The sequence below is a fragment of the Balaenoptera borealis genome (assembly GCF_965194805.1).
Source record: "Balaenoptera borealis genome assembly, chromosome: 6".
Classification (NCBI taxonomy): domain Eukaryota; kingdom Metazoa; phylum Chordata; class Mammalia; order Artiodactyla; family Balaenopteridae; genus Balaenoptera; species Balaenoptera borealis.
This window is the reverse complement of record NC_138863.1, coordinates 72,375,382-72,390,268: the sequence shown is the minus strand read 5'-3', so window position 1 is coordinate 72,390,268 and position 14,887 is coordinate 72,375,382. Positions and strand designations below refer to the sequence as shown.

General features: G+C 34.5%; 1 protein-coding gene across 16 annotated transcripts in view; it reads right to left on the bottom strand.

The window, feature by feature from the left end:
• Positions 1–14,887, bottom strand: part of BAZ2B (bromodomain adjacent to zinc finger domain 2B) — a 297,378-nt gene that overhangs the window by 132,037 nt on the left and 150,454 nt on the right. For all 16 annotated transcript variants that reach the window (XM_082395173.1, XM_082395167.1, XM_082395172.1 and 13 more), the window contains one exon: positions 2,031–2,177. In XM_082395173.1, coding sequence (XP_082251299.1) covers positions 2,031–2,175 — 145 coding nt within the window. In that variant the 5' untranslated portion in view covers positions 2,176–2,177. The remainder of the gene's footprint in view (positions 1–2,030; positions 2,178–14,887) is intronic.

Sequence of the window (14,887 nt, the reverse complement as noted above, 5' to 3'; positions counted from 1 at the left end):
GTTTAAAATAAAGAGGCTAGGCCCATTATCACTCTATAATTTTACTTTTAAAAGGAGAAAATTACAGACAATGACTAGGCCAAAAACAATGAATCAAATAAGAGAAGACAGGAAAATATGATAAACTGAATTATGCAGGACAACTAAGCATTCTCCATGCATTGTAAGGCTCTACTTTAAACATAAACCACAACAGTGCGAATGTTAAAAACAAAAAATCATTTTCTTAGAAAGTGAAAAAAACTCATGCTGTAGGTACTAAAGGTATAATGTGTTAATAAGTGATATATTTTGGAATAAACATAGAAATAAACTATAGTTTCATTCAATTTAAGTATCTCCACATAAAAACTCAACCACCTATTTTACTTGCAAATAAATGATGAAAACTAATGCCTTTCTAGATAAGGAAATTTCTGATGTTATTCAGCAACTAAGCATACCCCACCCTTCTGCAACTCTCAACTACCACTAACAAAAAATAGCGCCCAACATGTGACTACTCAGAATCATAAGCAATTCAAATGTCACTAATTCAGAAAACTAAGTGAGAAATAGGTGGTAGCAAAGGGTCCAGAAAACTCAAGGCTCTGTACTCAAGGACAGAAAGCTTCAACATTAAAAAAAAAGGACATTTCCCTAGAAATATTATATATTTTAAATACAAATTCACAAGTAAATACAAAGTAAGACAGCAGATGGGAGGAACACAATGAAAGGAGCTGACACAAACGAAAGGAGAAGAATTATAAAAAGCACGAAAGAATAATTACAAAAGTACAGCTGTGTGCAATCATTTAGACAAAGAAACTTAAGGTAAAATGCCAACCATGGTATCACTATTTTTGAACACAGCATATCATCAAAGGCATTCATCATTTTATATATAGCCATCATTTTATACACAAGGGAAACGTGGATGAAGTTGTTAAATGAATGCCTCAACCAAGATTGTATAAGGTGAGGGAGAACAGGAATTTTATTTATTTATTTTTTAAATGTAATGGTATTTTATTTTAGTTATTTTATAATCACTAAGAAAATGTTAGAAAATTGTTCTGATAAAATGACAAAATGACATCCTTGTCATTCCATTGATTGGAAAAAACTCAGAATAATTCAATAAATATATATTTGACAATTTGCTAGGGTATTTCATCAGCAAATATTCCATATTTATGTATTTCATTTACCCAAAATTATAAATCTAATTTTGAAAAAGTAAAATATCATTTAGTTCTAATGCTTATACATATGAAATAATCTATAAGATAAAATATATTTAAGATTAAAAATCTTCCTAGTGATAAAGGAATAAGTTAATCAAGTTTAGGTTAAAAAAAAAAAAAAAAGAATGTATTCTACCAAATATCCAAACATGTGTTTGGGCAAAAAGTGATTTTGAGGGGTAAATAAAAATACCTTCCACATAAAACTAAAATTGAGGATATTTTCACTACTGAAATAAAGTTCCCTTTTTAGCAGTATAAACTTCATTCATGTTTAAGAAAAATTTGTCAAATATCTTAAAATATTTTTCAAAATATTTAAAACTTTAAAAATATTTTCCATCAGGTAAATGATATGCCTTAGTATACATCTTGTGAACTAAGGATAGCTGGGGTTTGGTGAAGGTCATTTCGAATACTGGAAGCAAATTTAGGGCAAAGGGTCCATGGCATTGGGACCTTATCTTACCATCAAGGATTCCTTTATATTTCTTCACTCCCTCATGGGCCTATTGTTTTAAAAGAGTTTGCATGTATTAATTTATTAATTAAAATGGTCAAAGGAAGATATTAAGATGAACTCTCAAAGCTTCTAAAAATCATAGAAAACATGGAATAAGCAGTGTTACTCCAGTGTGTTGATAAAATACAGAAAAAGCAGAGACTAAATGTTTAACCTAGCCACTGTTCAACAGATCAACAGAGGTAATGAGAACATTTTATTCAGAGTTCAATAAACATTATGAATGCAAATTAGTAAAAGGATGGCATTCTAAAATTGAGCTAATAAAGGGTATTCACCACATGGGTTGATTGTAGAGCTAAGTGAAGCAGCTCCAGTGGAAAGGCCGCCTTTTGAAACTGATGAAGCCACAGAAGGTATAGAAGATGAAGTTGGTGTAGCAGAGGAGGCTGTTGAGGATGGTAACCGTTCTCCAGACTCCATATCTGTGGGAGGGAGACAAATGTTAATTTACAGTATTAAATAGTGGAATTAAGCAAAAGAATGAAACATATTTAAAATAAGTCAAACTTTTAGGAATACTTTTTTAAAATATGAAATAAGTTTAGAAATACATGTTCTTCAGAGAGATAAAATATGAAATAAATAAAAATAATATAATTTAAAATACCAGTTTATGAAATTTAATGTTAAGTATACCAAATCTTCTAATAGACTTGCAGAATAATCTTATATAGAAAAATAATAATAGTCATTTGAATACAGTAACTTCATACAACTGTGTGTTGCCATAACTTTAGGAAAATTAGCATATTAACTTCTTATTCTTCTTAAATCACCTCATGATCTATTCACTTACATCATAATACCCATATTATCTTAATGAATCAAGAAGATACTACCACATTTGAGTGAACTGTAACCCTGTCTTCTAAATCCAGATAGCAATATAGTTGTAGGTCTTAAACATCCATGAATCTGACCTGGTAATCCCCAATACAGTGAGTCCCCCCACAAAAAGACAAATACATTTTAGAGTTTATACTAGAGTCTAGTCTGAACTATGGTCTCAAAATGGCTTTAGTATGATCCATTTATAATGACTTAACCACCTCTAAGCATCTTTATTAATTTGCTTAGCTATTTTGGGTACAACCTTACATTGGTCTTATTGTAATAGTTTATGTTGATATTAAAAATCTAGAATGGAAATGGATGAAGGAGTCAAAAGGTACAAATTTCCCATTATAAAACAAGTAAGTCATAGGATGTAATGGGCCGCATGGTGACTATTGTTAATAATACTTTATTGTACATTTGAAAGTTGCTAAGAGAGTAGATCTTAAAAGTTTTCATCACAAGGAAAAAAATTTGTAACTGTGTGGTAATGGATATTAACTTTTTGTGGTGTTCATTTCACAATACATACAAATATCAAATCATTATGTTGTACACCTGAAACTAATATAATGTTATATGTCAATTATATCTCAATAAATTTAAAAAATCTAGAATAGGTTATGGTCATTTTAATATTCTACATACACTAATACCACAATTAAGCAAGGAAATTGTAAAGCTCACAGTTGCTTTAAGGAGTACACATATATAGGAAGAGACAAAAAAATACACTACGCACCCATAAATGAACTTATGATCAACCACAAGTAAACTTTCATCATTCAAATAATCTAATCACAAAAAGATTTTTGCATGCAATTCTATAGCCAATTCACATAATTACTATATGTTTTCTAAGAAAAATAATTTGATTTCATTTAAAAATATTGGCCAATTAACACATGAAAAGATGCTCATCATTGTTAATTATTAGAGAAATGTATATAAAAACTACAATGAGGTACTACCTCATGCCAGTCAGAATGGCCATCATTAAAAAGTCTACAAATAACAAATGCTGGAGAGGGTGTGGATAAAAGGGAACCCTCCCCTACACTGTTGGTGGGAATGTAAATTGGTGCAGCCACTATGGAAAACAGTATGGAGATTCCTCAGAAAACGAAAAACAGAACTACCATGATCCAGCAATCCCACTCCTGGGCATATATCTGGACAAAATTATAATTCAAAACGATACATGCACCCCTATGTTCATAGCAGCACTATTTACGATAGCCAAGACATGGAAACAACCTAAATGTCTATTGACAGATGAATGGATAAAGAAGATGTGGTATACATATACAATGGAATATTACTCAGCCATAAAAAAGAATGAAATAATGCCATTTGCAGCAACATGGATGGACCTAGAGATTATCATACTAAGTGAAGTAAGTCAGAAAGAGAAAGATAAATACCATATGATATCCCTTATACGTAGAATCTAAGATATGACACACATGAACTTTTCTATGAAACAGAAACAGACAGAGATAAAGAACAGACTTGTGGTTGCAGGGTGTGGGGGAGTGGGAGGGATGAGTTGGGAGTTTGCGATTAGGAGATGCAAACTATTACACATATAATGGATAAACAACAAGGTCCTACTGTATAGCACAGGGAACTATATTCAATATCCTGTAATAAACAATAATGGAAAGGAGTATGAAATAGAATATATATACATGTATAACTGAATCACTTTGCTGTATAGCAGAAATTAACACAACATTGCAAATCAACTATACTTCAATAAAATAAATTTTTAAAAATAAAGTAAAATATTGGTCAATTAAAATAATGCAAGATTAATGTTTAAATAATTGAGAATCCACATGGTATGTAGATGATTTTTCTAAGATAGATACATATGGAAAAGGTAATCTCAGGTTGACACAATAGCATCATTAATAGGGCAGTTTCAATGAGTTTTCCAATCACATACAATTCAAAAACTTCTCTTCATATTCTGCCATTGCTGTCAATCACCTCCAAAGATAATGAACTGCTCTAACGAGTATGCCCATAATCTTAAAGAATTTTTCTTTCTCTTTATCAGCATTCAATATGGAGAGGAATAGTTGATACTGATGGCTACATGGAACTAATGCTTAAAAGGCAGATTTTGGGTCATCAAACAGTTACTTTTAAGCTTTGAGACACATGGCTGTCTGACAGCAAGGTCCATGGCTGACAACTTCCTCTATAAACTATCTTCACCAGCAAGTCTCATTTCACTAAGTACAAAACACATATATTTACAAAAAAAAAAAAAAAAACCCAAAACATAGATCGAGTTTACAGGAAAAGGCTGTTTTAAAAAATTTAGAGCTGGTAACCTTACTGTCTCAAAGATTTCTAAAATGTACTATTTAAATGTATTTTGGGGGCTTCTCAATGATTTTATTTTTCATTTTGTTAATTAAAAATTCTTTTTAATTGATGTAAAATTGACCTACAACACCGTGTGAATTCTAGGTGCATGACATAGTGATTCAATATTTCTATACATTACAAAATGATCACCATGATAAGTCAGTTACCATCTGTCACCATACAAAGATATTACAATATTATTGACTATATTCCCCATGCTGTACATTTCATTCTTGTGACTCATTTATTTTGTAACTGGAAGTTGGTAAATGTATTATTTTTTTTTTAAATAATGAAAGGGTTTTTAAAAAAAAAAAATTTGCCTTTGTACTCCACAGCAAAAGTAATTTGGGACATAATATAGATAAGCACTTTAGCTGAGTACCTGGCATATAAAAGCTCAGTGAATGAAAGTCATTGCTTTTTATAGGATAATAGGTTATGAGCTCTAGGTATATTTCTTTCTGTTGATATAAATTCACCCAAGACTAAAACAAGGAATACCCAGAAGGCATAATGAGCAGTCTCTACATATTGCTCACTGGAGATTACTCTTCCTGGAAATATTTATTAAAATAAAAAATATACATGTACTTGGATCTACCAATCTACTTTTAAGACTCTATTCTATAGAAATAAAGCACCAATAGTTCCTTTATTATAACACTGTTTAAAGGTAAAATAAAATTGAAACCTGGAAGTACAAAAGAGTAGAACTAGAGCTAGTAGTATGAGGTTGGGGGCCTTTTTCAGTTTCAGTAAAAGTGCAGTTTTCTCATTTATTCTTGTTGTTCTTGCTGTTCATTTAAGTGGGAAAAGTTTACCTCTTTTTTAAAAAACATGCTTATGCAGCCATTTTCCTTAGAAGTTCTATTATATACATTATTCATATATTCTTTTATTTCAACTATTTTAATCTTAGATACATATTTCTAGCCAGTATTCCTCTCATACATAAAGTACTTTTTTCTTACACTGGCCTTAAGTTAAAACTTTTTTTCTCACGTTTTAATAGGTATTTCTTAGTTCCAGTAACTCAAAATTTGGTCAACTATTCCATGTTCATCTTATAGATATCTTTCTTTTCATTTTAAAGAAATGTAACAAATCCACTCTAGCCTTTGCTACTCTAGAATGAAGATTGTTTTATGCTTGCATTAACAAGGATTGGCTTTTCAAGTTTTTCTTTTTAAGTTAAATATTATTGAATTCAGATTTTATTTACTATTGTTCCCTGCTAAGCTTAACTCTGGAAAGAATCCTAGCCACCAACTTGAAAGTTAAAAGGTAGGAAGGCAATGCCTTTGTTACAGTGAATAATTCACAAAACAATCATTGGCTTGCCATATTGTAAGAACTATTCAAAGGAGAAAGTTTAAAATACATGTGCACCAAAGGATGCTAAAAGCAGTAGGTGAAAGTCTGAGTAGAAACAAGGGATTTGCATAGTCTCAAAGTATCCCCTTTAAGATATTTACTAATTAAAAAGGGCAAAAGAGTAACACCACAGTGGAGAAACTATATCACCAACAATAAAACATATTGATATCATGTATCCTCTGATGCGCTCAGTAGAGCATATCACCTCTGTGGTATCCTTCCCAATAACATATAACCTCCATGAAATCATGAGAAAACACCAGACAAACCCAAACTGAGAGACCATATACAAAATAATTGACTAGTATTCATCAAGTATCAAGGTCATGAAAGAAAAGGAAAGACTGAGGAACTGCCATAGGTTGAAGACTAAGGAGATACAACAACTAAATAATGTGGGATCAGATTGGATTTTGGAACAGAAGAAGGACATTAATGGAAAAACTGGTAAAATTCATAAAAGATATGTAGTTTATGGTTAATAGTATTGTACCAATGTAAATTTTCTGATTTTTTAATTTTAATAATTGTACTATGGTTATATAAATTAATAACATTAGGGAAAGCTGGGTAAAAAATATAGGTGAATACTACGTATTTGCTTTTTAACTGTTTTTAAAGTCTAAAATTATTTCAAAATAAAAAGTAAAGAAAAGAAAAAACAAAGTCTGGCATACAGTAAGCACTTAAAAAAATATATATATATACATGCATTGGGATTGAAGAGTGTAAACTTAGACCTTGAAGAAATGAAGATAGAGATTACATTGTATCAGCAAGACACTTGACAATAGATGTTATCTGGGTTTAAAAACTATATCTGAACCTTATTAGCTATGACCTTATAAATTATGTAATTTCAGTGAACTTCCAGTTTCCTCATGAGTAGTATGAAGGTATAACTGGGAAAATTAAATGAGATAATGCATATAAAGTTCTGAATACCTAGCATTCAATAATTGTCAGCAATTGTTTTTTATAAGTGAATGTCTGTGCATATAATTATCCATGGGTATGTGTGGCAGTAAAAGGTATTTTTAGATTATTCATTTCAAGTAAATATTTGAGTCACATCTATTTATAGGTTATATGTATATGCATAGCATGTTTGACATTTTTTACCCAGATAAGTTATGATAAGAATTTAAAATAGGGAGATTGGGATTGACACATATACACTACTGATACTATGTATAAAATAGACAACTGATGGAAACATACTGTATAGCACAGTGAACTCTAACGCACTGTGGTGTCCTAAATGGGAGGGAAATCCAAAAGGAAGGGGATATATGTATATGTATGGCTGATTCATTTTGCTGTGCACTAGAAGTTAACATTGTAAAGCAACTATACTCAAATAAAAATTAAAAAGGAAAGAATTTAAAATAAATGCCTCGGGACTTCCCTGGTGGTGCAGTGGTTAAGAATCCGTCTGCCAATGCAGGGACATGGATTCGATCCCTGGTCCGAGAAGAACCCACATGCCGCAGAGCAACTAAGCCCATGTGTCACAACTACTGAGCCCGCACTCTAGAGCCCGCGAGCCACAACTATTGAGCCCGCGTGCCACAACTACTGAAGCCCATGCACCTACAGCCCGTGCTCCGCAACAAGAGAAGCCACCGCAATGAGAAGCCCGGGCACCGCAACAAAGAGTAGCCCCCGCTCACCGCAACTAGAGAAAAGCCCCAGCAACGAAGACCCAATGCAGCCAAAAGATAAATAAATAAAATAAAATATTAAAAAAAAAAAATTTTTAAATGCCTCACAATTGTATAAGTACAAATGGCAAGGTGTTTTACCTCAAAACTTTCCAAAAAACCTGGAGCACAAATATAAATGAAAATTAACATATTAATTTTCAGTTGAAATAATTTACTCTGTGATCACGAGTTACTATTCATCATTCAAGCATACTACATAAAAGTTGGCAGAAATCCATTTATTCAAACCATCTTAGAAAAATACATTCATTAAAATAAAAATAGGGGCTTCCCTGGTGGCGCAGTGGTCGAGAATCCGCCTGCCAATGCAGGGGACACGGGTTCGAGCCCTGGTCTGGGAAGATCCCACATGCCGCGGAGCAGCTGGGCCCGTGAGCCACAATTACTGAGCCTGCGTGTCTGGAGCCTGTGCTCCGCAACAAGAGAGGCCGCGATAGTGAGAGGCCTGCGCACCGCGATGAAGAGTGGCCCCCGCTTGCCACAACTAAAGAAAGCCCTCGCACAGAAACGAAGACCCAACACAGCCATAAATAAATAAATAAAAATTAAAAAATAAAAAATAAAAAAAAGTCACTCTTTTAAAAATAAATAAATAAAAAAATAAATAAAAATAGTATCCAAGAACCACCTATTCCCAGATTTCGGTTCTGGCCAAAGCATCCAGATCTGATACTTACACTCCTGTAATAGTCTCTCATTCTGACTCTGTGTGTTAAGAATATCACCTTCATCGCACGTTCCAAACAAACACCATCCAACCAATTCTTTGTGGCCAAAACCAGCCCAGACACAAGATAAAAATGAACAGACTGTAAGAACATGATCCCAACCATAACACGCTCACCTATGGGAGAATATCAATTAGTAGGTATGTCTTTTAGCTTAAGGCCATTCATGAGAGGATATTTTCTAATGTATAACTTCAGAATTTTCTTATTTACAAAGCTAATCAGGTAGGGTAAAGATTACTACAACTGAAAATTAACATATAACACTACAGTAAAAAAAGTTGTTGATGTGAATGGGTGAAAAATGTGCAATGATGAAGGGATTCTAAATGATTTGATCCATTAGAGATCTTTCCCATGGTCTGAAGCAGTAGTTCTTAACCAGAGGTGATGCTGTAATACCCCCTCATCTACTAGGAAACATTTGACAATGTCTGGGAATAGCTTTGATTGTCATAACTGAGAAGGTGCTACTGGTATCACGTAGAAAGAGTCCAGGCAGGGATGGTGCTAAACATCCTACAATTCACAGGACATTCCCACACAGAGATAATTACCTGGCCCAGAATGTTAGTAGTGCTAAGGTTGAGAAATTCTGATCTAAGAAATTCTGATCTAAAGTATCAAAAACTGTATTACTTGGAATTCAATCAACCAAAACTTTCTGTTAAGTAGAAGTTCTTTATAATTATTATAAGAAGATATTTCAAGCTGATTTATTGCCACTGCAATAAATGATAAAATTATATTCAACCTATCTTTATCAGCATACCGCCAGAGTTTATTATTTTACATTTTGTCCTAATTGTTTAAAACTGATCATGTATAATATACAATTAATGCACATCATAATGTTCGCGCACACTGGGTAACATGAATTTACTGTATTTTACTGAGATGATATTTACCTATAACAATTCTGAGAACAGACAAAAATCAGAATTACCACAAACAACTTCTTCCCTGCATGATGATTTTATATACGCCAAAAAAATTCAATGATCAGTTGTTAATGATAATACTAATCAAATTCACACATGTCAAATGTTCCTTTTTCTGTAAACATAGAGCTTATGAATACTGACAGCTGCTAGGTGTAAACCTGAACAGGTGCAAATAGGAACGGGCAAGACAAGTTGGCTCCAAAACATAAACAAGATCAGCTGCCCTCTGTTTCACCTGCATGAATCCTTTAAAAGTATAGCTATAGAACAGACTGAAGATTCAGAAAGTAAATATATAAATAGACAGATATTTCTCCTGCAAGGAGTTTTCTTAGAATGTCTTTATCTTTGCTAACAATACCAAAGGTTCTCTGTGGGAGCTCAAAGCACAAAAGTAGATTTGGTAAATTCTCACTTTTCCTTACAATATAACCTCACGTGAAAAACAATAATTGGGAAGAATATCAGGAGACAGTCACTATGCTGCTTCTTTTGCTTTAGCAGGATCACTAACAGTAGAGCTTTATAAATCAATTATTTTCTCAAAGTTCTGACAAAGGCTTTTATATAACTATTTTAAAAATAACTTACAGGAAACTGAACATTTGGATAAACAATACTTCAAAATATTACGTAGCAAAACAAAAACAAAAAATAAGCAACAAACAAAAATTTTTCTGTTAAAGGATTTAGAGAAATAGGAGATGAGGCAGAAATACCTTATTAGACAATGAACAAAATTATTTTCTGAATATTTTTGAAGGAAAATGATTCTATTTATAACATTTTTATTTACCTACATTTTCAGAAATAGTTATTTCAACTCATTAAGTATAATATATTGTGGTTTAAAATAAGAATATATGAAAGGGATCAATTTCCTTTGCTGCTAGACACATTTTTAACTACTACGGTAAACAGTCAAGCAATTACATCCCCAAACAAAAGTGGGCTGGCAATCAGGTGCTCTGGTTGCAGCCTGAGAGCTGGAGTAAGTCTCTGACAATACCTCTACATAATAGTTTCCTTATCAGAAAAATGATGGGATTGAATTAAACTAGCCCTCAAATCCATATCAATTTGATGAAAAAGAACAAAACAAAACAACAACCAAAAACCTTCACATTGCATTAACATATTTAACAATTTAATTCCTCATTTCCCTTATCCTCCCTACCACTTGCCTTCGTTCTATCTGCAAATGTATGTCATTCTAAATTACAGATTCCTGTTAAATCTTTAAAGATTTACTCTTATTTTATTATACCTCAAGAGACTTGATGATGAGAAAATTAGCCAAGAGTAAAGCACTGATTTTCATACTGCTCAGTAAATATCTACTCAGGGAGTAAACTTTTCCATCCAAAGGATTAAGTATTCCTTTGCAATGAGCTATCTGTGAGGAAGAGGTTATCCTAAGATATAAGAAAAGATATAAAAGAATATTAAAGAAATATTTGAACAAGATTTAACATATACAGATCAACTAAACTGTAGGTAGAGTCTGTGAATTTAAATACTGATGAGAATTAACAATTTCTAAAAAGGATAGAAATGTTAGAAGGATCAAAAGAGAGACAATGTCTGATTAATTGATCCTTTCACCTACAAATGCAAGGGGTCCCAAAAAACAAGCAAAAAGACCCAAATCTTTGCTTAACTAAGACACACAATTACAATTAACTGAAATTTCTAAGACATTTCTGGATAGTAACTGAGGCGGATAAGTAACAGATTGAAAAAATAAAACAGGGTAACAAACCGAAATCAAGTAACTCCATGTAAAATATCTACATATACTGAGAAGTCAAGGAAAGAAAGATGCCAAGTACTACATGACTTATAAACTAGAATAAAAACTCCCTTTCAATGGAGAAGAAGCAGAGCTAACCTAACAGGGAAAACAGCACGCTTCTTAAAGAACAAAATGAGCCTAAAAGTTTATGAACACCAATGCAGAAATATTTTTATCCTGGTCACCTTAACTCTATCTAATATTATCACTCTCCTGTTCAAAAGTCTTCAATTTATCCATATCACACATATGGGTAAAGATATACGTGAAGAATATTTATTACAACATATTAACAGCAAAGACTTTTAAAAACAAAAAATTCCATCAGTAAGAAACTGTTAAATTATGGTACTATGCAGCTGTTACCAAAGAATGAAGTAGATGTAGACTAGCTAATCTGCTGAATGAAAAGAGTAAAGTGAGAAAGAATAGAAATAGCAAGATCTCATGTGTGAAAAAGAAAAAAAAGGGATATATTCTCATGAATGTATGCCCAGAATATTTCTGGAAAAATATATAAGACACTGGCAACTGTGTTTCCTTCTAGGTAAAGAGACTACGGAATTAATCTAGGATGCGAGAATTCTTTTTCACTATATATCTTTTTCTTTTTTTTTAACCACTTGAACGATTTACAATGTGCTAGTATTAATGACAGTTAAACTAATTTTTAAAAAAGATTTCTACAGGTTTGTTACTGCAAGAAATTATCTTTCAGAATGTTGTGCAGAAGTCCCAGTTCAAGATGGTGACATAAGAAAATCCCAAACTCACCTCCTCCCACAGCCACACTGAGCCTACCGCTATATATGGAAGAATTTCCTTTCAAAAAAACCTAAAGTCTGGGTGAATGATGACTACACATTGGGCAAACAAGAAGAAAAACACATCAAGGAGGGTAGGAGAGGCTGGGATGCAACCCCAACCATAAACCCCACCATTGGTGCAGCAACCCACAATGCAGAAGGAACTCAAAACCTGGAGCTTCTTCCTGAGGAGCTGAGGGTTCAAAACCCACATCGGGCATCCCATACGCTTGAGACATGATCCCCTAAAAAAATCTAACTTTGAAAACCAGTAGGGCTCCTGTCTTGAGACCCACAAGACTGTAGAGATCTGAGAAAGCCCTCTGAAAGAACTCACATGCTCAGACTCCGGGGCCCAGCTAAGAGGCCGTGTATGGTGTCCAGACTTAAAAAATGAAGGAGGCTCTCACCTGAGGGGCAGACACCTAGTTTAACACACACATCTAGGAGAGTGCTGGAACACTCACCAGGGATGCAAGCTGCATCTTCACATTTTCCCTTTGCTGTGCTCCAGAGCACCAGTATCTCCAGGAAGGTGCCCCAATGTTGGTGGGTGTCATCTAGGGGACACCTCTACCTCACCTGGTTCTGGTGGCCAGTAGGGCTTATGCTTGTGGGTCCCACAGGACTATAACCCATGAAGAAAGAGTTCTTAAATAGCTACCACCTCTAGGGCACAGCAAGAGACAACAGACCCAGGAGCTCAGTCTTTCTCTGAAGGCCTATTAGCTAATTATCATGCCTGTGGACTGAGGGGCAGGCTTCTAAATAAACACGCATCTGGGGGCTGACTGTAATCCTTTCCAGACACCTCAGAGGGCAGGGCTTATCTTCGTGTTTACCCTCTGCCATGCTTCACAATGTCAGTGTCTCCTGGAGGGGAACATTACAAATGTCTGATGCCCTGGATTTTATGTCTGGTGGCCTAGTTTTTGCAGCTATCACCCAGGGAACACCCTTTATCACCTGGCTCTGGTGGCTGGGGGGAGGAGGTGAACATGTGTGTGGGGGAGGTTGCATTCTTGCAGCCTATGGGACTGTGGCAGAGACGTTTCTGGACAGGCTACCATTCCCATGGCACTATGCAGACAGTGAACTGAGGCACACCCCCCAGTCTTTCTGTAAGAAGGCCTCTTTGCTTGTCCTGAAACTCTGGCCTGAGGGGCAGACTTCAGGTCTGGCACATATTTAGTGGCCTACAGACCTGCTCTCAAGGAATGTAAGCTGTGGATACCATCTTGGCACTCTCCCACTGCCTTACTCCAGCTTGCTGGTAAAACCCAGAAAAGAGCTTATATACTCATCTGGAGGTCTGACTTTTGTGATTGCTGCCCAGGAGACACCTCCAGATCACCTGGCTCTAGTGGCAAGCAGGGCTTATATTTGTTCTCCCACAGGACTGTATATATTTGCATACTTATAAAAGCGGATGTCTGAGGGTCTAGGTGCTGAGATCCTCCCCTTTAGGACAGTGACAGATCTTAGAACATTCTCAACTGCTGGGAGCTATTAAAAATAGGCTATTTGGACAAGCACAAAGGTTGGAGAGAAAACCAAGAGCTGAGGCAGTGTTGAATAACAAAGTTCATCTCATACTAGAGGCCCCTCCTTCAAGAATGGGAGAGGTGGTTGTTTCACCTACTATATAGAAACCAACACAGAGGGTCAAGCAAAATGAAGAAACTGAGGAATATGTCCCAAATGAAAGAATAAGATAAAACCTGAGAGGGAAAAAAGCATAAAATCAGAGATAAGTAATGCATGTGATGAAGAGTTTAAAGTAATAGTCATACTGATACTCACTGAACTGGGGAGAAGAATTAACTCAGTGAGAACTTCAACAAAGAGATGGAAAATATAAGAAAGTGCCAAACAGAAGTCACGGAGCTGAAGAATACAAGAACTGAAATGAAATATACACAGGGTGGGGGTGTGGGGGGAGGAGGTGCAACAGTAGACTAGATGAAGCAGAAGAAAGAATCAATCAACTTGAAGACAAGCCTGTGAAACTCACCCAATCAAAGCAGCAAAACAAACAACAAAACAAAAAGAAAAACAATGAAGATAGCTTAAGGGACTTATAGGACAACATCAAATGGACTAACACTCACATGATATGAATCCCAGAAGGATAAGAGGGAGAGAAAACTTATTTGAAGAAATAACGGCTGAAAAATTCCTAACCTGGGAAAGGAACAGATATCCATATCCAGGAAGTACAGAGAGTTCCAAATAAGAGGAACCTAAAGAGACCCACACCAAGATACTTTATAACTAAATATTAAAAGTTAAAGACAAGGAGAGAATATTAAAAGCATCAAGAGAAAAACAATTTCATGAACAAGGGAACTGCCATAAGACTATAAGGAGATTTTTCAGCAGAAACTTTGCAGGCCAGAAAGGAGTGACAGGATATATTCAAAGTGCTGAAAGGAAAAAAATTTCCAACCAAGCACACTCTATCTCACAGAGTTATCATTCAGAAGTGAAAGAGAGATAAAGTTTTCCAGATAGGAAAAAGCTAAAGGAGTTAAAA